The sequence below is a fragment of the Ammospiza nelsoni genome, chromosome 25 (genome assembly GCF_027579445.1).
Source record: "Ammospiza nelsoni isolate bAmmNel1 chromosome 25, bAmmNel1.pri, whole genome shotgun sequence".
NCBI lineage: Eukaryota > Metazoa > Chordata > Aves > Passeriformes > Passerellidae > Ammospiza > Ammospiza nelsoni.
Window position 1 is genome coordinate 157406 of NC_080657.1, and position 24314 is coordinate 181719.

A 24314-nucleotide genomic window follows, 5' to 3' on the forward strand; every position below is an offset into this window, starting at 1 on the left:
TGGACCCAGGCTCTCAGCTCAACAGAGATGCTTGTCTTGCAATTCATCATTTAATAGGGAAAGGGGGATAGGGAGGAACTGGGGCACTGGGATGTGGGATCTCCCCCAGTAGCTGAGGCTGGTTTTGGGTAAATATTGTTGCTGGGAATCAAGCCTAAGTGAAGAGCAGCTTCTGCATCAGGTATCCAGCAGGTCACATTTCATTGAACGGTATCAAATGGTGATGGTCCCCAGGGAGCAAAATTAGCCACAGGATTAGAGAGCACTTGCCCATGGCTCAGCCCGCAGTGACAGCAAAATATGGGCTTGATCCCTCACAATACAACATTCCCTGTGGGCCCACATCCTAATCTTTTGCTTAGAGGTAAAAATAAAAGTCCTTTACAAGCCCAGGACTGCAACCACCAGAACAAACCCACCTGATGGGATGCGAGTGCCCCCAGCACCCCAGAGCTGGACCCACTGAGGCCATCCCTGATTGTAAATCCAAGTTCATCCCACGTGGGAGCAGCAGAGCTGCTCTCAGTGCCCAGGCTCACTAAGGAACCTGCTCCTGCCCAAATGAATTAAGTGTAAACAGCGACCTGGGGCTCCAGTCACACCAGGAGGTGGGAATTTGCCCCGTGGCTTCCAGTCTCCACACTCACATCTGGCTCAGCTCCAGCTGGCAGCAGCCTGCACGGACATGCCCGGATCCTTCCAGGTGTTCCTGGAGACCCAAAGATACGTGGGGTGACCCGTCAGCCAGGCTGGGAGCCCAAGGGGGGTGACAGAGATGAGGGGGACCACGCCCTCTCTCCGCCCCGCGGCTGCCACAGCTGGGACCGGGACAGCGCCCGAAAGGAGACACCTGTCCCGACTGTCCCCACCGGAGAACTGCCCAGCCCTCCAAAGCGCAGGAAAAGCCTGGGTTTATCAAAACTCCGTTTATTCCAAATTTAAAAGATTTTTTTTTTGTCCTTTCTGCCTTGATTAATCAACCAAAATAAATTTTCTTTTTTAAAAAAATCCAACCCCTTTGGAACCATTGTATAACCCCAGACACCCCTCCCCAGCCACAACCCCCCCTCCTATTGCTACAATTTGTAGAGTCCTCCTCACTCCAGGTACCTCGAAGGTACCTCCTATAAGGAGAGGATGGAGCAGGCTGGGCACAGGAATCAAGACCAGTTGGATCAGGGAGGCAACGGGGAGGAGGAGTGCTGTTGTTTCCAGTAACTCTATGCATAGCTGCAGTCTGGGTGTCTGCTCATCCAGGCCCTAACAGCAAATGAACCTCCTTCCTCAGCAAGTGAAAGAGAAAAAATTAAAGTAACAGTGTTCCCACCTGTGGGATGGATTTGGTTGGGTTTCCAAAGGCAATGGCAAAGAGGGAGTGGCCAGGACTGTGAAAAGCAGCATGAGGCAGCTGCTCCAGGCCACGGGGAGTGGGGAATCTGCTCCTGGCCTGACTGCCAGGCAGGGGCTCAGCTTGAGGGGATGGGAGGCAGGAGCCTCCAGCGGTCACACTGTGCTAGGCATCATCCAGCAGCATTCTCCCTCACCAGGCAGAATTTCCCCACAGCAGTCACAAGCTCTGGATTAGAGGATAGAGCTTCCTGGGCACATTCCTGCTGGACTCAGATCTACCTGGAACAGGCTCAGAGGGGTTTGGGGGGGTGGCAGCAGACAAATCCAGAGGTGATTTAGGTGAAGGGGGTGGAAGAGCATCCAGATGTGGGGAACATGGGGACCTCAGGGAGACTATTACCCAAACCTGATTGCAGAGTAAAGAATAAAACCCTCAGCTTTGCTGGGCCAGGAAATGTTTAAAAAAAAAAAGATGAGAAGAAGTGGAAATCCATCCAGGCACAGAACTGGGATCAGTTTAGGACCAAGCTGACCTGGGAGCTGACAGAGCACTGGGCACCACAGGAAAACAGACAAACGCTTGCAGAGAGAACCCATGGGCACCCTGTTCCAGCCACACAGGCGCTGCTGGGCCGAGCCCCATGAGCCACCTGCCCTCCCCAAGTAATCGGCTCCCCAACCCAGGCAGAAGTTGTGGGGGGTCTGGGGGTGCTGTGATTCCGCTGGGTCCGGCTGCGGTGTCGCTTCATCAGCTCTGCTCCTTGTCACTGACCAGCAGCACCGTGTGCTGCCCACCGCTGGACACGGCCAGCACCCGCCGGTTCTCCAGCTGCTTCCCCGTCATCTCCACGGGGCTCCAGACATCATCCTCCTCTCCGGTGCCCAGCTGGTAGTTAGTGCCCATTCCCCACGCAAACGCTCGTCCTGCAACAGAGGTGAAGCAAACTTTGAGCTCCCGGTTGTTGCAAAATGGGAAGGTGACCTTGCACCCAGACAGTGCATCTCTATGAGTGCAAAACACAAGCAGGAGGAAGAGAACAAGCACTTGCAACTCAACAGGTGTTCCATCACAGGCCCAAGGAACTTTCATCCCTTTGCGGGAGAAAAATAAACCCGCAGCCCACAAACAGGCCCACAAACAGATCTGAGCAGCCACTGTGCAGCTGCCCCCAGGAGATGGGCAGCAGGACCCGGCTCCAGAGCCAACCCAGCTGGCAGTGTGTGGTGACGGTGTGCAGGGCTGGATGGAGGAATGAAGGAAGTGCAGAAGGCAGGGTTCCCAAGCCCTGGCACTCACCATCACTGCTGACTGCATAACCAACTGATGCTCCACAGGCCACCGAGACGATACTGGGGAGCTCTGGGATAACGGTGGGTGCACTCTTCTCCTCTGCTCCTGTCCCAAGGCCCAGTCGGCCATACTCTGCCCTGCCCAGGCTGTAGGCTTTACCTGGAGCACAGTGGACACACAAGACAGGAGATCTGAGCTGGGCAGAAGTTGCAGCAAGGCCAAAGCAGACCAGGACCTCTTCCCAAGCCTGACTCCTGAAGGAGCATCGCTCCTCCACACCACACCCTGAGACCCATCCAGAAGGGGCAGGGTGGGATAGAGACCCTTCAGCTCCCCAAAATCAGTAAGCTGGAGAGGTGCAAGAGCAGAGCTCCCAACTGAGTCCAGGTCTCTGTTGTTGTCAGCTTCTCTTTGCTGCAATCTCACACCAACATTGTTTCCTCAAACACTGAGAGCTTGGAGGGCTCCAGCACATCACCCTCATCCCAACAGCTCCTTGGCCAGGTTGAGGGCCATGGGATTCCCCCCACCCTGCTGTGTGACTCCCAGCCCACCTATCAGAGTCACTCACCCTCAGAATCGACGCAGACCGTGTGGTGCTGCCCACCAGAGAACCCAACCCAAGACTTGGTGGAGTTCTTGAAGGACGTGAGGTTCTGCGGGGAGAAGCACGGCTCGGTGTCCTGGGTCCCTGCAGGGTGGGACGCACAAACCCGGGTGGATCAGGTCCATGGGCATGGACAGCTCTGGCACTAAGCCATCCACCCTGGGGCTCACGCTACCAGAGACCAATACAGCTACCCAGGCCCAAAATCTGATTTCTGCTCAAACCCAGTGGGCACGAGGGCTGGGACCTAAACCCAGAGCGAGCCCCGCACCCATTTCCAGCTCTGGTGCATCCAGTGTTTAGATTCTGGGGCACCCAGCAGCTTCCCCCACCAGGCCAGGGCAGCAGTGGACTGGAAGGAGATCTAGAGGGACATAGCTCACCCAGCTGGTGATAGTTGGAGAGGCCAAATCCATAGATGTGTCCCTCACGCGTGACGGCGAAGGTGAAATACGCCCCGCAGAAAGCGTCCTGGAAGCGCATTTTGCTTCTTCTCCCTCTGCCTCTGACAGGGACAAGCTGGGGGACCAGCATCCGTTCTGGGGTAGGAGACAAAGCGTTATGCAAGGACTAAGGATTTACACCCTCGCTGCATCTAAGGATCTGGCTCACTGCACGTACGTCACTGATTACACATAAGCCCTTGAACATCAGGGACTGGGGCCCTTTGTTCCTCTGCAAAGGGCAGAGCCAAAGCCAAAGGATGCACCTCTGAGAACTAAATCCACTCACCCAGTCCTCGCCGTCCTCCTCGGGTGGCAAAGAGTGCTGGCACTCTGCCCAGCTGACCCTGTTCACCACAGCCACATGTGAACAGGTCGCCATCCACTGTCAGCATCACCAAGTGGTCATTTCCTGGGACAGGAAGGAAAAAGAAGTTATGGAGAAGTCTTCAACAAGTCCTCAGGATTGAGATCCCACAGGTAAACCCCAGTTGTTCCAGCTTATGGGGCTTACTGCACTTGATACCTCAACACCAATTGTGCCACCACCTAAACCTCCAGGATCTCCATCTTCCCAATCCCAGGAATTCAAAGCAGTTTTTCTGGGAAGGCAGTAAGGACACAGGTGTGCCCCAACCTCCCCTGGGCCCAGACAAGCACCCTGGCTGCTGTGCTCAGCTTCCCCAGGCCTCATTAGAGAGCAAGTCCTCTGGCCCCACTTGGAAGGCATTCTACATCAGACTGGTCAAATATTAACTCAATATGTGAATCTGTTGGGGCTAAGAGGTTTGTTCTCTGAAAGAGTCAGAGATCAGCAAGTACACCCTTGTATCAGGCTTGGAACAAGCCAACAGGGAGGAAAAGTTCATGGACGTTCCTCAAGGGTTGTGACAACCTTGTGTACCTGCCTGACCCTGCACGCCCCAGAGCCCTGCTTGTGGAAGGGGCTCACAGCTGGTCTGTGAGTCAGAAAGAGTTAGATGAAGAAGAGAAGCTGCTAAGAGTCGCCTTTGCCCCTGAAAGGAGTCCTACTGATGCTGTCAGCGTGGAAAAGGAGAAGAAAAGATAAACAAGGGGTCCTGCAGCTAGATCTTGACAGAAAACAGTGGTGTTGACCGCCTTGCAACAATGAACATTATGTTGATTTATTGTGCCCAATGAATAGGTATAAACTTTGTGAGAGCATATAAAGACAGCATGCTGCTAAAATAAAAAAGAGAAGCTTTCTTAAATACACGGTGTTCTTCTGTTTGTTAGGACCATCTCAACAACACCTACTCACCTGAAACTATTTTAACAACAGGGGTATTGAGCTGGAGCAGCAGAGGACTGGAGCTTGTCTTCATGGGCTCCAGCAAGCCGATCACTCCATTGTTATCCTGAGGGAAGAGAGACACAGGGATCAGTCACAGAAGCAGCAGCCACCAGTGGAGCTTCCAGTATCTGAGGACTCAGCGTACCCGGAAGGAGCCCCAGACAAAGACCCTGCCATCCTCAGTCAGCGCGGCCGTGTGGCTGTCCCCCGCCGACACCTGCACCACCTTCTCCTGCAGCTCCACCAGCCCTGGAGAGCTCTCAGACCCTTCAGCCGAGGTGTCGCGTCCCAGGGCACCTTCATCATTGCAGCCAAAGGTGTAGATCTGCAGATTGGGTGCAAATGGTCAGGATGGAGCACAGAGGGGCAACGGGCTGAGTATGAAGTCAGAGGACAGAGAGTCACGAAGCTGAATTATTACAGAATCACGGAATGGTCTGGGATGGAAGGAACCCTAAAGCTCACTTCAGTCCACTCCCTGCCATGGGCAAGAATACCTTCCGCTAGATCAGGTTGCTTTAAATCCTGTCCAATCTGGCCTGGAATACTTCCAGGGATGAGGTGCTGTCATTTTATTATGAAGCTCTCATATCTTCTCAGTGATTTCTCAAGGGAAGCTCCTTGCAGCACTGACTCCTTCTTCCTCATAGCACAGCCAACAAACTCCAAGTCTCTCCTCACCCAGCTAACCCACTCTTACAGCACTCATCCATATTGGACACAGCTGTGGCCTGTTCCTAATCTTTGGTAATTAGTCCAGCTGCAACTCCTCAGGGGTGAGATTACCTTCTGCACTATCTTTATTTTCTTACATTCTGTCCCCCCACAATGAGGCAGCCACAGCTTCTCTGTACCAGAGCCTCACCACCTTCACAGGAAAGAACTTCCCAATATTGCATCTAAAATAGCAGTGTCACCCATCTACTCTCTGTCAGTGTAAAGCCATTTGCCCTTATCCTAAGTCCCTCTCCAATTCTCTCGTAGGCCCCTTTCAGGTCCTCCTTTTGAGCCCCTAAAATTTTGTGGTCCACGAGACCATGCTCACCCCTAGAGCTGGAACAAGATGTGGGCAGAGCAGTGGCTGATTCCTACCCCCTGCTTCAGAACACATCCCAGAACCCACTGCACTTACCTTTCCAGTCTGGCTGAGGCACACCGTGTGCATCCCTCCAGCTTCCACCTGCACCACCATCTCTGGCAGCGTGACCAGAGCTGGCTTCTTCCTCTCCATGATGTCTTCACCCAGACCCAGCTGTCCAACATTACCCTGGCCCAGTGTCAGCACCAGCCCAGGCTGTGAGCGATGTGATGGGTGGCTGACTGCGGGGTGTGAGGGGGAGAAAGAACATGTCAGGGTACAAGTTTCCTGGTAAAAATCACCCCTGGGAAAGGGGAAGGAAAATTCCAAGGGATTTTTCTTACCTTTAACCTTTTTTGTCTCAGTAGATTCTTCTTCTGGCACCAGGATCTTCATTCTGCGTTTTGCTGGTGCCTTGGAATCTATATGCCAAAAAGAGCCAATGTTACCCTGGCCCAGCGTCAGCACCATCCCAGGTTGTGAGCGATGTGATGGGTGGCTGACTGCGGGGAGGCAAGGGGAGAGAGAACGTGTAGGAGTACAAGTTTCCTGGTGAAAATCATCCCTGAGAAAGTGGAAGGAAAATTCTAAGGGATTTTACTAACCTTTAACCTTTTTCATCTCAGAAGACACTTCTTCTGGGACCAGGATCTGCACTCTGCGTTTTCCCGGCATTGTGGAATCTAAATGCCAAAAAGAGCCTGTAAGGAGTCACCCACCTGGTGAACCAGGCCTGTTCACTCTCTGGGGTGCCCCCTCACACCTTAAAAAACCACCTGAGGGACTGGTGACTGAGCTGGGATTTGAACACTGATCCCCTCTCCTACTCTGGGAAAATAGAAAGTTTTCCCTTGTATGTTTTATCCATACTCTATTTTATGTGAACGTCTCCAGATTTCAGGTTCAGGCAGGCGAGGAGAGAGGGAAGGGGAAAAGAAAGGACAATGAAAACGGGAAAGGGGAAAAGGGAAGAATCGGAGCCAAGCCGTACCTGAGTCCTCACCCCCCGCCCGGTTCCGCTTGGCCCGAGCACGGCCCCCGCCCCTTCCCGCCGTTCGAATTCCCCGCGGCGTCGCCCCACGTGGGGCCGCGGAGGCCACGGCCCGGGCCGGCGGCTCCTCCCGCCGCCTGCAGCTTCTCTCGCTGTCCGGTGGGCTGCGCCGAGGACGGCCCCGGGCCCGCCGGGACCCCCGCGATCGCCCCCGTGTCCCCATGCCCGCCCGCCGCTGCCTCCCGCCGCTCTCCCGGCTCGACCCCGCCGCGCTCCTGACCGCTCGCCGGCGCCGCCGCGCTCCGCTCTGCGCATGCGCGCGCCGGCTCCTCGCGGCGCTGCGCCCCCTGGCGGTCGGCGGCCCCGGCACTGCCCCCACAGGACAGGGGACAGAAGGACAGGCGGACTGAAGGACGGAACGAGGACAGGCGGACAGAAAGACACACAAGGGCAGGCAGCACAAGGCGGCTGGCAATACACTGCCCCCCCTGACAATAAATCCGTGTCACTAACTCATCCTGCGTCTAAACTCCGGAGATGCCTCCTAGGCCTCAGCCAGCCCTGATGGAACAGAGCTGCTGCAAAAAATGGTAATTAAACATGCTGAACAATGATAATGGAGTATGGAAATCCAGCAAGTCTGCACCAATGCCTTCTCCAGCAACCTACTGCGGCAAAGTGGAAAACCTTTTTACTCTTTAAACAGGAACTAGACCAAACTTCTTCAGTTAATTGGAGGACAGCAAACTAGAGTTTCCCCTTCATCCAATGAGATTACCCTTATTCCAGGGATTAATTCAGCTGTTCCAGTCTGTAGGCCTGCACTTGGCCATACCAGCTTTTATTTACTAATAAAATCATGTTCCAAATTAACATCTTGGCTGGTACAGCAGCCCTTATCTGCTTATCTACAGACCGTGATAGCCAGGGATTATCACCCACAGCCCACCCACATGAGATTGGAAAACCTTGGAGAAGCATCACCTTTATTTATCCCAGGCTTATGCTGGGATTTGATAGACACTCCCTGATGTTCTCTCGGGCCACGTCATGGCCGTGGACAGCACATGTGGGAAACTGCCGATGGCCATTTCAGCAAACCCACAGCAGCACCTCCCCTAACCGCCCCCATCAGCTGCACTGCCCTTGGAAAGGGCAAGGGAAAGCCGTGTGATCCCCTCGCTGCTTCCCCCCGCCCCAGGGTCACAGACCCCCTCAACCCTTCTCGACTTAGCTCTTGATATGAAGGTTTCGTGCCCAAACCCGGATCTGTTTCTAATCCAGCCCTAATAGAATGCCACACAGCACTTCTACACACTTTTTCGAGATGTTTCAGCAGCAATCATACTTCTACACAGGAGAGGCACCACCCAGAGCACAAAGTTTCCCTTAATATTCAGATAATTCACCAAAACCACACAACAAGCCATAGTCAAGTTCAGTTTATTGAGTTGTCTACTGTAAATAGGTACACATTTGGACGTCCAAGGAACCAGGGCCACCGGTTATTTTTTGCATTCAAAGCACGTGCTTTAAAAGACCACTAAATTCACGCACTCCTGCTTCCATCGCGTTGATTTCTGCGGCTACATTGTTATTACACAGTGTGCTAACAGGAACTGGGTAACCACCTAACTTGGGCAAACTCTTTAAAATACTCACCCTTTCCCACTGAAGGCGGATTTTCTTTGTCACTTTGCCCCAGCAGATTCTGCAATATTAAAAAAAAAATTTTTTCCTGCTTTTTCTTGTGGTAAACAATACACCAGTTACAAATTTACAAATACAAATTTATCTGCAGTGGTTTTTTTTCCGTCTGCTAAGACTTATGGCCTTTTTTTTCCCCGTCTATCCAAAATCCAACACAATCGTCAAAGCTAGGAGTCTCTAAACTGGACTTACTGGACACTACCCGTGTCGTCCGGAATTAAATTTTATCACTAAACCGACCCATTGTTCTAGTAATGTCTTTGCAATATGCAGAATATTACATTTTAAACGCAATTACCTTTAAAAATCGTGTTTCACTCCAACTTTATCAATTTCGGTTCTGAAAATGAAGAAAAAAAAGTAATTTAAGGATTTGCTCAGGAGGTTGTGTTTTAATGTCTCCCCCTCCCAGCTCGGCACGTGTTCCCCGTCCCACCCGGCGTGTCAGTGTTTCCTGCATGGTTTGTCTCCTCTGTCACGGCCCAAGGGCTCAGAGAAGCAGTAGGAATATGCAGGCTGCAGGCTCGGGGCCCGGCTTGCTCTCCAACGTCGTGGAAAGGGACTATACGTCACGGGCCCGAGGGCCTGCGCTCCCACGCGCCACACGGACAGAGCCGAGAGAGAGCGACTTCTCCGGATATCCACGTTGGACGTTTGCTTTAAACATTTATAACCACCTTGCCTGCCCCAGGCCCCCGCGCATCCCAGCTCCGCCGACCACGCGGCGGGGCCACGTGAAAGATACTCACGCTAGAGCGAACTGGGCAAACCAAGCTTAAACAGGCTTTGGTGCAACCTGTAGGAAAAGGAAATGGCTCTGAGCGGCGGCTGAGGCGGTGCGGGGTGACTCCGCAGCACCCACCGCCACGTGCAACTCACAGCGTAGTTTAGCGGTAAAACGGGGATAGAGCGGGCATCCGCTGACACCGCAGCGCGGCCAGCACGACCACGTGCCACAGCAAGAAAAAGGGTTTAAAGGGTAAAAACTGGTAAAAGGGTAAAAGTGAAGAGAACTGTACCTGCATGCGACCTCGCTCCTCACGGTGAAAGAGGCCGAGCGACAGCGCGCGGCGATTTTTATAGTGCAGGGAGGCGGGGTTGAAATGCGCGCATGCGTCTCGTGCGAGGGGCGGGGACAGACCGTATATGGGCATGGGGGCCGGGGCCAACACCCACCGGAAAGGGCGGGGCCTGCCGCGCCTGCGCAATGGCTGGAAGGGCGGTTGACACATGCGCAGTCGGAAGGGCGCGAAAAGCGGCGGCTTCAGGGAAGGCGCCGCCATGGCTGACCCCCTCAGGAGCCGCCGGTCAGGCTCCTGCTGAGAGCAGGGGAAAAGACACGACCACACAAGCAGGGCTTAAGAAAAAAAAATTCTAAAATACTTTTATTTAATAATTAAAATCTGTTGTTGCGGAGACTGATATACAATGTAATGGCGGCTGTACATGGGGATGCTGTGAGAGAAGAGACCCCAGCAGATGCTGGGGCGTGTGGTCTGTGAACAAGACAAAGTTCTTCTCCCCCTCCCCACCCCAAACCCCCGCACAAGTGGCATCTCACAGATAGTTTAGTTTTGTGCATAATACAGCAGTGGCCCTACCAGATTTTTTTTTAAACCTGCATCGAGGAAGAATTTTTCTCTCAGAAAAGAAATACCATCTTTTTAAGGTCACTTTTAAAACCTATTCTTCCCCTCCTTTTGACCCACACAGTGAAACAATCAAGTTTCCAGTAGGTTTAGCTGTAAAAATGAGAAAAAGGCAAGCTTCACCCCTGATTTGGGAGAGTAAAAAACATTTGAGAGAAAGCCACAATAAAAAGGACTGACTACTCTCACAGTTTCCCCAAATTAAAAAGTTTTAAAAAGGCAACAGTCATTTTTCCTGGTTCTGTAATTTGTTAAACAAGCCTAAAGATCTCAAGATCTGTTATTAAGATCACAGCAAGTGTGAGAGAGTGCAGAGCATTTATACATATGTAGGGGTGGGGTTTTTTTTCCTTTTTTTTTTTTTTTAACAAAAAGACGCAGCATATGTTAATATCTACACAATTCCCTTCCAGGACAACAAACTGTTGGTCAGTAGTGATTCAGGGCATTAAGGACATGACAAAAAAGCAAAAGCCCCAAAACATAGCGAGTGCCACGTCAGTTGTCTGCCAGGGTTCTCTGTACACAGCTAATATACACACATTTGCTTCTGAGCACATGCTCTCCTCAGCTTCCCAACATCAGAGCTGCCTTTGTTTTTAATCTCCCTTCCTGAAGGAAAGGAGAAGGAAATGAGGAATTGCACTCCCCAAGACAAGTCTGTGCAGCTTGGGGAGGAAGGGGTCGCTCCCCTGGGCACGGTCTCCTGGCAGAGTCGTATTGCTGAGCCACACGAGGTATAGTGTCACTTCCAGCCTGATGGCATGAGAGATGTGTTTGTTCCAGTGAAATGCTACATTCAGACAGGATTCCCCTTCCCTGGCCGAAAGCCCTTTTCCGGATGTGTTTGGAAGGCAAATCTTGGAAGAGCTGAGGTTCCACCCTCACTGTATTGCCTGGGAGAGGGACGCAGAAAACTTCCAGCCCTCGCGGGTTTCTTGCTCCCTCCTTGGAATATTATGGTCGATGGTATCTGAAAGCCAAGTGAAAAATCTGAGTGCTATCCTTGGAACTCAGGCTAAATGGTTACTTGGGGCACTACAGATGGCCAAAGAGAGTAAATTGAACTATTATCTCGGAACCTTCAGCCTTCAGGGAAGCCGTGAACATCAAATAATTTCACTTCCTGTGCTCTGCACTCAACTTTGCCACACAGAGCTGGAAGGAAAGGCATCACTTGGGCCACGATCCAGACCTGACTACACAGATTACATCCAAGGTCACTCATTAGCAAGTTGTTTTGTGGCTATGGCTGCATATCTCTAGCCCCAGAAAAGCTCACTCCAGTTGCAGCTTCACACTAGTTTCAGATGGTCACTGAGCCTCCAGGATGGAAGCCCCAGTTTAAGGAAAACCAACCCACTTTGTGTCTGCTGCTGCTCCAGTCACCCGCCAGGACTCAGACAGAAAAGGACATTCCATCTCCAACTGCTGCACAAATAATTCTTCTAAGGTTTTAGCGTTTTGCCACTGAGTACTGTCCTTGCAGCACAGCTCTGACAGCTCTAAAAAGGTGGAAAACTCTTATGTTAACACATTCTCACCTTGTGAACTGCTTGCTCTCCTCGTGCACTTCCATTTCACAGCTCTTAAACTCATTCAGCTCCTTCCTGATGGCTGCCTGCACAGAGAGGGAGATATTTTGGAAAGGGCTCAGAGAAAGATTGGAGCAGCCACCCCAGTTTTCACAGTCCATTAATGCCAAGCTGAATTTAATCTGCCCTCCCCGATGGGGACTGGGCAGTGCCCAGAGGTGGCCTGGGAGGACAAGGACAGGTAGTTCCCTGCCAGTTTCTTGAGCCTGCAGGGAACTGCACTGCCATGACCAATACTCAGCATTCTTGCTGGGGCTGGGGAAGGGTCCGGGGCACCAGGAGCAGCTGCGCGGGGTGGGGAAGATGAGCCTGGAGAAAAGAAGGCTCAGGGGGATCTTCTCACTCTCTACAACTCCCTGACAGGGGGTCAAGAGAGCTGGGGGTTGGTCACTTCTCCAGGTAACAACTGACAGAACAAGGGGAAACTGCCTCAGGCTGAGGCACAGGAAGTTTAGATGAGATACAAGGAAAAATTTCTTCATAGAAAGGGCTGTAGTGGAATCACCATCCCAGGAACTGTTCAAAAATGTGCAGATGGGGCACCTGGGGACATGGTTTACTGGTGAAAATGGTGGTGCTGAGTAAACAGTTGGACTCAATCTTCAAGGGCTCTTCCAACCTTAACGATTCCATGATTTTATCATTCTTACATCACTCAGAAACTGAGGCAGAAGCCATGCAAGGCTTTCAGACTGCACCCACCTGGGCTCCACCTTGCCATGAGGCAGCAGGAAGCAGAGATGGGGCAGCACATGCAAGTGAAGGCACAGAGGGAAAGGTGAAGAGGTGAAGCCAGAGGAACAGAGCAGATCATCTTGGCTCACACCCGTTTGTGTGGGCCACCTTGGCTGGCTCCTCTTCCCATGTGGGGACAGGAGACTCTCTGTTACCTTGTCAGCTGGAGTCAGCTTTGTCCATGGCTTATCTGCTCGCCGGTCATAGTCTTGAGCATCTGTTACTTCCACATATTCATTAAACCTCAGGATCTTCCTGGCCTGCAGCTCTGCCACTGTAGGCCTTTGGCTAAGCTGAACACCAGGAAAAACAAAGGAGGTTAGTCTGAGCCTTGTCCACACAGCAGATCCAGGACTAAGCACCCCAAGCAAAACTAAAACTAGTTCCCTCACTGTGCCTTAAGCACAGACACTACCAGATCCTGCCTGCAAGGGAATAGGTAAACCTCTAACAGACTGGATACTCGCACTGGGATCACAAAGCCAGGCTAGGGCAGAACCTGGGCCGCACGGTCATGGAGGAGGACACTGAGGGTTGTGGGGACAGCCGCTACAAGGGCGAGCCCTGCATGACAGCCCTAAACGCAGCTTCAGCAATGGCAGCACTCACACTTCACACCCACAGGCCTTGGGGGAGCTTTTCCCAGCCATGAGCAACAATCACAAGTAACTTGGATGTAACAGCTAAAAGCAGCTGTTACTTTAGAAATGGATTTCAGGGAGCCTGGTGTGAAGTGGTGGCTGCTGAAGCACTGTGTTAAAGCAGCCAGGCCAGCAAACCTTTGAAGTATCAGGTGCCAAATTTAGTTCTCATCTCACTTGTTACGCTCACTGCCAGCTCAGATCCGTCACTGACAAAAACACGGCCCTGGTGCCAATGGCTCACCGTGGGTGACAGTCCACATTCCAAAGTCAGTGCAGTGCGAGGGCACTGGGGACACTTGCACAAGAGCCCCGCTCTTGGCCCACAGCACGGCACCTGCAGCGTGCTCAGGGCCCCCGTGCCCGGCAGCCCAGCCAGGTGGCTGTCACCACAGGAGCCAGCAGTACCTTTCTGGTGAGCCGGCGCTTGATCTCCCGCTTCTCAGCTTGACGGTCAGCTTCATTTTTCGCTGCCAAGGCGGAAAAAAAAAACATTTTTCATGTAAGCATCAGGCTTTGAAAAGTGCTTTCTAGGCTTGAACAAAGGACAGTATTGAGCTGGATCACATTATCTACAGATCTAAAGATTTAGGACAGGCAGAGAGTGCAGTACAACTCGATACCCTGTGTCACCTCCTGAACTGGCGGGGCAAATATGCCCCTTACACAGCACCAATTAGTGATTCACCTCAACGATTTAGGGCCATATCGCCAAAATACATCCAAGCCACTGTGCAGTCTGCTCCTTCACAAAGCTATTACAGTTTAAAAGAAAATAACAGCACAGATAAATATTTTAAACGGAAACTTCCTGAACTGACATTCACATTTCCTCAAGATGTTTATTTATAACTTTTGCAGAACAAGATATGGCCAAGAGAAACAGTCCTGACTTTATGATGCACTGCTGCTTTAGAGATCATGCAAGGCAATGCTGTAATGTCTGGAACACAGAAGTCCAGCCCAAACAAAAATACCTTTCACAGTCCTTGCTGTGTAACAGCAGAGTCTGAACCAGCCCACACACTCTTCTCTGAGGTGGCAGGCATGAGACAGCTATTCCATCCACAATCACATGATCACAGAATGGGTTTGGTTGGAAGGGACCCAGTCCCACCCCCTGCCATGGGCAGGGCACCTTCCACTCTCCCAGGTCACTCCAAGTCCTGTCCAACCTGGCCTTGGACACTTCCAGGGATGGGGCAGCCACAGCTGCTCTGGGCAACCTGTGCCAAGGGCCTCACCACCCTCACAGGGCAGAATTTGTTCCTAACATCTACTCTAAATCTCTTTCAATTTAAAACCACCCCCACCCGATACATAAAGATGTTAAAGGCAAACTTATGGTATTTCTCAGGACCACCAGAGAAATGCTACTCACGCTGAAGAATGTTCCTCTGTTCCAGTTCTTCTGCAGTTGGCCTCTGACTCAGTCGCCTGAATAGAAGTGTGACAAGTACAGCATGTTGTATCTGGTCACTCATCAACAGCAGATGAAGGATGAAACTGCCTGGTTTCAGTGCCCTAGACAGCCTTCTCCACACTCCTCACTCACCACTGAGGATCACTGCTGCCCTGTTTCACACTATGCTCTTGTCAAACAGCTGCTCAGCCACTGGCACAGCTTTGGGAAGGGCTGTGGGCTCCCCAGCTCAGAAGCAGCTTTGCAAGGAGCTCAGACAGCAGAACCTGGACTGCCACCAGCACCCACCCTGCATCCATCCACACCTGTGTTTTACATGTCTGTAATCCTTGAGATTTTCCCCTCTCAGTCCATTTAACCTCTGGAAACAGGGGCCTGTCAGGGGGATACTGTTAACTCCAGGAAGAACTCCCAACTTTTCCAATGAAGGAGGAACAGCAACACAACCTCCCAGCCCTACTCCAGCTGCCATGCCCAACCACCACCCTATTCCAGCACAAGCTGCTTGGACAAGGCACCAACTTTGTGCAATCCCACTCCACACACACTGATCATCATCATCATCTGTACCTGATCAGGGTTGTCCCAATCTGGTGACGGATTTCGTTCCACTCCTCCTTGCTCTTCCGAGGGAAGATGCTCTTCTCCTCCTGTGGTGCAGTGGTGTTCCCCAGCTTTATAGCAAGCGTATCTTTCCTCTTCACTTTGTTGGCCAGCGTGCCTGTGGAGAGGGAGAGCAACAGGATGCAGCTCAAGGCTACCAAGCCTGCCACAGCAGTCCCAGCCCTGTGCCCCTCCCTGAGCGAGAGCAGTCCTCTCTCCTTGCTCTTCCCAAGCTCTGCACTCACTGCACAGCAGCAGCAGACAGCATTTTTTGTGTGACACCACATGCTCACATAATGCTGTCCCACCTGAGCGGCTGGGACAGCACAGGCTGTCACAGGAGCCATCAGGAACTGAAGGAGTGCACTCAGCAGGTGATTGCACAGGTTTGGCGGCAGAGGCTTGGAAAAAGCAAGGCAGAGGACATGTGCTACATCATGCAACCAAGAACCAGCTGCTTTGAGGCGCTGTGGGACCAGTGCTTTGATCCAGATCTCAATGCAGCTAGGAACGAGTTCAGCACAGCAATAAAAATGACACCTGCAATGTCAAAGCCTTACTGTTATGGCTTTCATCTTCTTCCTCATCCTCATCATCTTTATACAGGATGGGCTCCGAGTCAGAGTCGCTCATCCCTTCGTCTCCTTCCTGCTCCTCCGGGAGGACCTGGGGTACCAGTGTGGGGATGACTGTGACAGATGGCACATCTCCAATATACACACGAGGACCTGAATTCTGTTCCTCTTCCTGGTCATCATCTTCCTCTTCCTCATCGTCTGGACTAACAAAAAGCACACTATTACACCTCTGAACACTTGGCACAGGGCCTGCAGAATATCCCTAGAATCAATATGCCCTTAGCTCTCCCCTCAGGGAAGCCCAGAAACCAGAGGTGCAAGAGCCACTGCACCGTCCCCTCTCTTCAAAGCACAGGGAGCTCTGGCCAAGGAAATGACAGAGGCAGGTTCTGCAGAACCAAACTGCCGTCTGACCCCACGGCTTTGTGACTTGGAGATTCAGCTCTGCTACAACACAAGACAGTTCTTTTCCCACTTATGTTTAGCAAAATGAAAGGCTAAGGAAGGCCACAGATGGATGGAATCCGGGACCTTGTTTGATCTCGGTGCAGTTACAGATGGTCCAGGCCCGGATTCCTGGCATCAGCCTGTGTTTGTAGTCTGGAACCCATTTCCCTTTGTGAGCAATAAAATCCCACAGCCAGGAGTAATTTCATGGGGAAGATGCTCTGGTTCTTAAGAGCCTGAAACACAGATTTGGACAACAGGGAAAATGGTTTCAGCAGAGACCTAAGCCCTGTCCAGCACTGCAAGAGCTGGGAGAGCCGGCACACAAACAAGGAAGTACTCACACTTTGAGCATCTCAATGGTGACAGGCAGGGATCTTGTCCTGCCCAGGGTGCCACTGTCTTCTCCAAAACCATCGTTCTCAAAGAGCAACGAGTGAGCCCTGTGGGACCCCTCGGGAGGTGGGGTGACAGGCAGAGGGCTGGCCAGAGCCTGCTGGATACGAATGTGCAGTGGGATTTGGGGCAGGCGAGGCAGCACGTGGGGTTCACCAAAGCCTTGTTCTGCTGTCCTCTTTGACGCCTCCACGGACCTGAAGTCTTCAGGAAGAGGAGGAGGAGGAATCTCCTTGGGCAGGTCCAGGGAGCACGGTGGGTCCAGGACAGGGGTGGAGGTGGGCAGGGCCAGGCGTGGAGGTTCAGGGGGCACGTGGGTGGGCAGCGGCGGCGAGGGTGAAGGTGGTGGATAAGCTGAGGTCACGTGCACTGGGGTTGGTGCAGGGCAGCTCCCTGGCACTGTCCTGTCATTTGGGGGCTTAGAGGTGACAGCCTCTGACGTGTTGTTAGGCAGGAGGCCTCTCTTTGGGGGGAGAGGAGGGGAAGGCTTGGACAAGGCTGTACCACCGGTCATTACTTGGGAAAGTTCAGCTGAAAATAAAAACCACAAAAGCCACAATGTTTAACGGTGTATTTTCCAGATAACCTTCACCAGTGTGGAAAAAGCACGGCAATGCACTCAGACTAAGCGTTCTCTGCTACCTTTTATTGGAGTATCATACCAGAAATAGCCAGGTTACAAGGCCCTAGTTTGTCCTTCTAGCAGCAAAGGTAAGACTTGGGAGAACAGCCAAAACCAAGCAGGCTGAGACAGGTTTGTGCATCCTGCTGCTTCAGAGAGAGAGAGAAATGGCACCAGCCTTTCAAAGACAGCACAGGAGCCTGCCCAGGAATGCAGTTATGTGGGCATTTTACAGCTCTATTTACAGCATAAAAGGAATCCAAGACATCCAGGACCCCCCAGATTTCAGTTGTGTTAATGGCTCCCCTGCACATTAAAGAACTTCTTGGGAAGACTCAAAAAGTCTTAAAGTCTTATTTTTTGCTCTGAGGCAAAAATCAGCACAGCTGCAGGCAGCAATGTGCGTCCCCCTCTGTGTTCATCCATCAGACCCAGCCCAAGAACACCCCGCTGCCAGCAATCCTCAGGATGAGGTTCTGCTTCACTCCCTCTGATCTCTGTTCCTTAAGCCCCATATAAACTCATCTGCCACTAACAGAAAAACTTCAAAAGATACCTAAAGCCTTTAGTCTTAAATATTTGCCAATTGATGGAGAAGAAAGAAAGAGAGACATGAAAAATGCCTCCAGTGAGCACTCACAGGATCCTCAAACGCCCCTCTGTTCCTAGGGAAATTGCAGCAGTAAAGACTGCTGTTGCTTTAGGAGTTTGCAGTTTTTAACACCCATGTACCCATGGCTTCTGGGGCTTGTAGAGGCTTTGCCTCAAGTGCCCGAGACTCGCTACACATTTCCCTGGAGCGGGTGACAGCAACACCTGGATGCCCTCAGAATAGAGCTGGGGGAATCTGAGGTGCAGACACCACGAGAGGGTGCTGCAAGTGGGAGAGTTTCCCAAGATAAGGCCACATAACTGGAGAGAGGTGGGCACATTTGTGAGATGTTTAGCATTTTTAGACTTTCTCCTTGTAGATTAAGGGCCAGATTGTGCAAAACAGGGTGTCCTCAGCTCCTGCCCAAGGGACTCCAGTGTCTCCTGAGCAGTGCTTCAAGCCTGGCAGGACCTCTGGGTGAGAGCAAAATTTGAAAGGGACCAAGGAGCTAGCAGAAAGAAGCGCTGCTTGAGACACCAGAACTGCTCAGGGAATGAGCATCTTGAGGACAAACAAAGGGGCGACCTGCACAGTAACTCCCTCCCAGTTCTCAGGCTGTGAGAGTGGCACAGAAGGACACCCCTGGAGTCAGAGCAGGCACCAAAGAGCCCTGGAGAGCTCACAAAGCCAATCCCACTCCTGCTGTTCAACAACAGTGACAACACAAGGCTCACACAGCAACACCACAGCTCCAGCTCCCCTGTGCCAGACAAGAGGGCTGTGGAGCCTCCTCTACATATGTGTTCATACCCAGGGAACCAAAGAGAACTGCTGGTTCTCTCCTCCCCTGCCCACCCCAGCCCATGCTGCTGGGATGAGGCAGGATGGCTCCAAACACCTTGGATACACTGCTGTTTCCAGCCACGTTTTTTATTCCACAAGTACCTCCTCCAATTAGAGCTGGGGCATTTCAAATGCCATCTGCAGCGTGTGCAAGCAGCTTAAAGAAAACAAGAAGGTATTTCATGGAGTGCTCAAGCATGGTCAGGCTAATCAAGCTAGTCTGGCACATGGGGGTTGTTAATACCATACCAAGGTCACTTGCAAAACCTGCCAGAGCAAGGTGAGCCCCAAGCAGAGCACAGCAATCTGTCCACACTGAAAGCAGTGGCCCAGGCTATTTCAGACGGCAACTTGCACATCCAGCACTGCCTGTCAAACCACACCTGAGTAACACCTCCAGTTTCTGTGATAACAGTGCAAACCTGTCAGATTGATCTTCCCAGGAGCCTCCCTCCCGATCTGTGCTAACCTCTGCTAACCCTGCCCAAAGATTAGAAGATGTCTGTGAAAGAACTACTTGAAATGCCAACAGGCCATTGCTGCATGGAAGTCATACCAACTCTCAAAATTGCATCTTTAAGATCCCCAGAACTCCCACAGAGAACAGAGATTAAATGAGCTTTAAGAAACTCTCACCAAATCTTCTGCTTAGAAAAAATTACAAAGATAAAAACATTTAATTCTCTAAATGGGAAGATTCAGTTCAAATTACAGTTGAGCTGATTTATCCATGGGACAAGACATAGGGACAAGACTGGTATGTCAATAGCCCAGCCACAGACCTTAGAGGAGGTGCCTGAGTATAACCAGGGAAGTCTGAATTATCCCTACCAGCTCCTGCCCTAAGTGGAAACCACATGGCCTGGTAGTGACAGCCACACCAGACATTGTTTGGTGGGATGTGGATTCTTTGGATTTGTTTCTTGGTTTGGGTTTTTTTTTTCCAAAAGCAGCTGAAAGAAGGAATTGTCACTAACCACAAAACCTCATCCACCATTCCCAGCCTCCAGCGAAGCATCAACATTCAGACACTGTCTCTTAGAAGTGACAGAGAAGAGGCAGGCAGGGATTCCTTCCTGCAGGTAGCTGTTGGGAACAGGGATAGCTCATGGCAGAAGACTCCAGTAATTACACTGTTCCCAGAACACGTGTGTCCTGGCTAAACACTGGCAGATTTGAGTCCAAACTGGACTGTGTTCAGGAAAAATGGTCAGACATTTGGATGCAAATAAAAATCTTCCCTTATGAAGGGAAGAGAGTCTTGGAGCAGCGGCTCCAGAACATCTCAGTGTACAAAAACCAGTTTATGGAGTCACTTACCTATGAGTGAGTTGCTGTTTCTGTTGGCAGGTTTGGGAGGAGGAACGGGAGGCTGTTTGGCAGCAGCTGTGCTGGTTGTACTGGTGGGAGCAGAAGTGTTGGCACTGGCAGGAGCAGGGAGCAGAGTCCTGGGGGCTGGGCAAGGGGCAGCTGTGGAATTGACTGTCTTTGCTGCCGTGGGGGCTGTGCTGAAGGGGGCAGTTTTTGCAGTGCTGCTGGCAGGTATTGGATCCCTTGCCTGTACTTCGTTTGCCTCCTGGGAAATGGAGGGAGGTCTTTTTGGAGGAAGAAGAGGTTGTCTGGGAACATGTGGCTCCTGAGGTGGTTCCAGTTCAGGCCCAGGGTGGCTGCTGGAGGAGCCTGCAAAGGGAGGCAGCTCAGTTTAAGGCACCAGAGGGTCCACTGAGGGTGGGGAGGATCAGATGAGAATTTAGAACTGGTTACAGGAGAACTGGTTACAGGAAAGCCCTGAGTTTGCACATGTCTGGTTTCTTACCCTGCCTCTTCTTTGGCTCCTCCACTGGAACAGGCTTCCTAAGGCTGGGTGGCTTTGTGGCCTCTTCCTCCTGGTTGGGCAGGTTACAGACCCCAGGGCCCCCAATAGGGACAGTGTGGCCATTCTTCAGCGCAGGTGGGTTCAGCTTCTCTGGCTCTTCACCATCTGCAAGGGGACAGGAGGACACAGAAGCAAAGAAAACACTTAAAGGCAGGGGAGAGGAGAGGTGGCTGGGCTGACTCAGCCATCATGGCACCACACCAACTTCCTTCTGGCTTCTGAAGGACTTCAGCCACCTCTGCACAGGACAGCACAGCAACCCAGCCAGCTGGAGCTGAGAGCCCTTGATTTCATTATCAATGACTAAATCACACAGCACTGTAGCTATCAAGGGCTTTTCTTCTCCCTGTCCTGCCCTTGCTCTTTTGTTACAGATTAGTGTGCCCAGTGCTGTGCTGCAGCACAAGGAAGCTTTAACTGAAGCCATAAATCTCCAGCAGCTTCTGTATCCACCCTCCATCACGGAGCAGTCACCAACTCCCTGCTGCAATGCAGATTCCAGCACGAGCCGACTCATCTACTGCACATGCAATAATGGACTTTTGTAAAGTCTTCAGATTAGCGGAAGCGCCTCTGTTTTCCTCATTTCTACCCTGAATTTGGCACAAAAATTGCTGCTCAATCCAAAACATCAGCAAGGCAGACTTCCTCACTTTACCTTTGTTTCCGTAAGATGTAATGACACAGCTCTAGAATTTTATGTAGCTCACTTTAAATACTTCTGCTTTTACAAATTCTAGCATGGAGGTTCCCAGTGTTAAAGCAAGACCTCTTTTTGGAAAAAAACCCATCCAATCCAACCCATGCTTTTGAGGGTCCTGAAACTCCTAATCCCCATGAGGAAATACTCCACCATTCTCAGTAACTGCCCTGACAGGACAAATTTTTGACAGTATTACTCTCAAAAAAAGACTCAGCATCCACCTCTGAGGGGAAATTGCCTATTTGGACTGAATTTCAACTCAAGAAAACTTAAATAAATACATCATCCATTTGATTAAATATCTTTTTCAATTCATCTGCCATCTCTGAAGGAATTGGAGTGTGTGGCATCCATGCTCTCCAGGTGCTAGACTCCAGCACTCTGCTGTTCTGATTTTTGATAATCTATTCCACTGCCCTCCTCACCTTTCCTCTCCCTCCCAAGTGCTACCTCCCCTTCCCTAACCTGGTGTTATTCAGAAGCTTCCCAGGATTTCTTTTCCACAAGAAGCAGCCTCAGTTCCTGTGAGGAGCTGGTAGACAGCGCTGCCTCGCTCACTCACTGCCCTTCCCTAAAATGCAGCAGGCACAAACAGCAACAAGAGGGAGTTTCCTCCCCAGCCAGGGCTGAAACTCAAGGGATGAGACAGAGATTTTTATGGCAGCAACGGCCTCTGGTTATCCAAAGTTTTAGCAAGGGAGATGGGAGCAGTATGATCCAGCTTTCCTCACCACTTTTCCACATCACACAAATCCCAGCCAGGTGAGCGGATGGTGATCTGACAACGTATTTTGGCAGCATGATCTCAACTTGGAGACATCAAAGATGAAAGAAAAGGGGATAAGACTTCCTAGACAGCGGTACAAACTTTAATAAGCCTAGTGGTGACTATGATACCATACCATGAAGCATCTCTTGGAAGATATGCCCCTACCCAAGCAGCTCAGAATTCACCCGTTTATGATTGCTCTCCCAGCCTGAGCCCCGGGGGCAGAACCTCTCCCATTTGGAACAGCAGGAGATGGTGAGGGACAGTGTGACAGCAGAGGCTGGCAGGACAGCACAGAGGAGGACAGGATGGGAAGCGACCACAACACAGCCCTCCCTCCCTGCAGGAAGGTGCTCCAGACAGGCACTGCGCTTCCTCAGCAGCATCTTCCTCCCTGAGCAGGCTGCCTTCCTCCCAGGTGGGAAAACAGACAAGAGAGAGCATTGAGAAGGGTAAGGCAGGCAGGAATCACCTCAGCAGAAAGCCCTTAGATTTGTCTCCCAAGGGTGAGGTTTGGCCAGAGGAAGATCAGCAACACAGACACAGACAGAAGTTTGTTTGCAGACTCACCCTGCTCAGGCTCTTCCAACAGAACCCCTCTTTTTACCAGCTCCTCTCTTGGCTTTCGCATAGAAATCTTTCGTTCTAAAACTGATATTAAATTGAAAAAAAGCACTCAGAAAACAGGGCAAGCTTGAAGTTCAAGAAGGTTGGTTTTTTTCTTTTAAAGAGCTTCTCTAGAGGAAATACAACGGCTTCAAATTTCATTGGTTTTGCATGAATTAAGAGGAGAGAGAAGGAACTGCATGTTCAGACCTGCATTTCACACTGCACTGCTGATTGTGGAGCAAACCCTCCCTCCCCATAGCTGCTTGGGGAACTTCCTTGAAAGAAAGGAATTAATCTGTCTGAAACTACAGCTCCATGGCAAGGTGTTTCTGGAGAGATTGCAGGTGCCAGCCCATCACTAAAGTCCCATTTTGGTTCTTGCACGTGTCAGCACTCCAGTTTATGACAGCAAGCCCTTCTCAGATGGATGGAGGCAGGGACACCCACTGTCACTTTACCTTCTGAAGTCTCCTTGAATTTGTCACTGCTTTTCTTTTTCCTCCACTTCCAGGGTTTGAAAATCTTGCCAAAGCTTGAGAACTTGCTTTTCCTCTTTGTAGGAGGTGTGGTGTCACCTGACTCCAAAACATCTACCCCCATGCTGGCATCACTTGGGGCGTGATCCCCGTCTTCAGCTGCACAGAAAAGAAGGAAAAGAATAAAGAATTACTTGTGTGCTGCAAGTAACAGCTCCCATCTCCCACCAACCCACCCCACACTGGGAATGGTGGCACACACTCATGCAGAAAAGGGAACAAGACTCTGTCTGTGGCTCCACTGAGCCCTCACATCAGCTTGGCAAGACACAAGTGGGCTTCTCAACATAAACAGGGCAAAGGGAAGCTGGTAAAGGCCTTCCTGATGAGACAAAGATTACAGAACCCCAGAATCATTAAGGCTGGAAAAGACCTCCATGATTGTTGAATCCAATCTGTGAACAACCTCCACCTTGTCACCAGCCCAGAGCACTGAGTGCTATGTCCATTTGTTCTTTGGACACCCTTCAGGGCAAGGGGCAGACTGTGCCAAGGACTGATAACTCTTTAAAAGAATAAATTCCTCCTGATGGCCAACCTGAACCTCCCTGGCACAACTTGATGCTGTTTCCTCCTGTTCTGCTCCTTGTTCTCCAGGGGCAGAGCCTGACCCCGACCTGTCTGCACCTGCCTGTCAGGGAGGTGAAGGGAGTGAGAAGGTCCCCCTGAGCCTCCTTTTCTCCAGGCTGAGTCCCCCCAGTTCTCTCAGCCACATATTAATTTAATTTTGCAGTGTCACAGCTTCGCCCATGAACACAAACCACTTCCCTTCATTTTCTCATCTTCATTTGGAAGCAGCTGGTGCTGGACACAAGTTCATGACCACAAACACCTTCCTGCCCACTGACCTGGCATTCACAACTCTCCGCACCCCGAAATCACCAGACCCATTCCAGCAGCTGGATGCGCTAG

At 51.3% G+C, this 24314-nt stretch overlaps 2 protein-coding genes and 1 non-coding gene across 12 annotated transcripts in view; all 3 read right to left on the reverse strand.

Moving 5' to 3' along the window:
• Positions 1-1072: 1072 nt before the first annotated feature.
• Positions 1073-9793, reverse strand: RCC1 (regulator of chromosome condensation 1). 4 transcript variants are annotated; one of them, XM_059488820.1, is made up of 13 exons: positions 9535-9793; positions 9084-9125; positions 8738-8786; positions 6690-6767; positions 6429-6506; positions 6139-6326; positions 5152-5331; positions 4974-5070; positions 3981-4103; positions 3632-3787; positions 3213-3332; positions 2648-2800; positions 1073-2274 (listed from the first exon to the last, which is right to left on the reverse strand). In XM_059488820.1, exons 4-13 carry the CDS (start codon positions 6757-6759, stop codon positions 2099-2101), a joined length of 1341 nt encoding a protein of 446 aa, XP_059344803.1. In that variant the 5' UTR covers positions 6760-6767; positions 8738-8786; positions 9084-9125; positions 9535-9793; the 3' UTR covers positions 1073-2098. The 4 variants fall into 4 exon arrangements, with proteins under 4 accessions (XP_059344803.1, XP_059344804.1, XP_059344805.1 ...); XM_059488821.1 differs by lacking the exon at positions 9535-9793 and having other exon boundaries at positions 9084-9513; XM_059488822.1 differs by lacking the exons at positions 8738-8786; positions 9084-9125; positions 9535-9793 and adding an exon at positions 7356-7371.
• LOC132083956 (small nucleolar RNA SNORA73 family) lies at positions 9231-9435 on the reverse strand. The gene has a single exon (XR_009420015.1). It is a non-coding gene; the product is annotated as a small nucleolar RNA SNORA73 family (small nucleolar RNA).
• Positions 9794-10143: 350 nt separating the features above from the next.
• Positions 10144-24314, reverse strand: part of PHACTR4 (phosphatase and actin regulator 4) — a 49914-nt gene continuing 35743 nt past the window's right edge. For 6 of the 7 annotated variants that reach the window (XM_059488804.1, XM_059488803.1, XM_059488808.1 and 3 more), the window contains 12 exons: positions 23325-23501; positions 22828-22908; positions 20726-20890; positions 20230-20589; positions 16801-17383; positions 15992-16212; positions 15399-15549; positions 14787-14842; positions 13814-13875; positions 12920-13057; positions 11979-12055; positions 10144-11407 (listed from right to left, as the gene is read on the reverse strand). In XM_059488804.1, the coding sequence (XP_059344787.1) occupies positions 11392-11407; positions 11979-12055; positions 12920-13057; positions 13814-13875; positions 14787-14842; positions 15399-15549; positions 15992-16212; positions 16801-17383; positions 20230-20589; positions 20726-20890; positions 22828-22908; positions 23325-23501 (2087 nt within the window). In that variant the 3' untranslated portion in view covers positions 10144-11391. Of the gene's footprint in view, positions 11408-11978; positions 12056-12919; positions 13058-13813; positions 13876-14786; positions 14843-15398; positions 15550-15991; positions 16213-16800; positions 17384-20229; positions 20590-20725; positions 20891-22827; positions 22909-23324; positions 23502-24314 lie in introns of those variants that run through there. The other variant, XM_059488806.1, reaches the window with a different exon arrangement.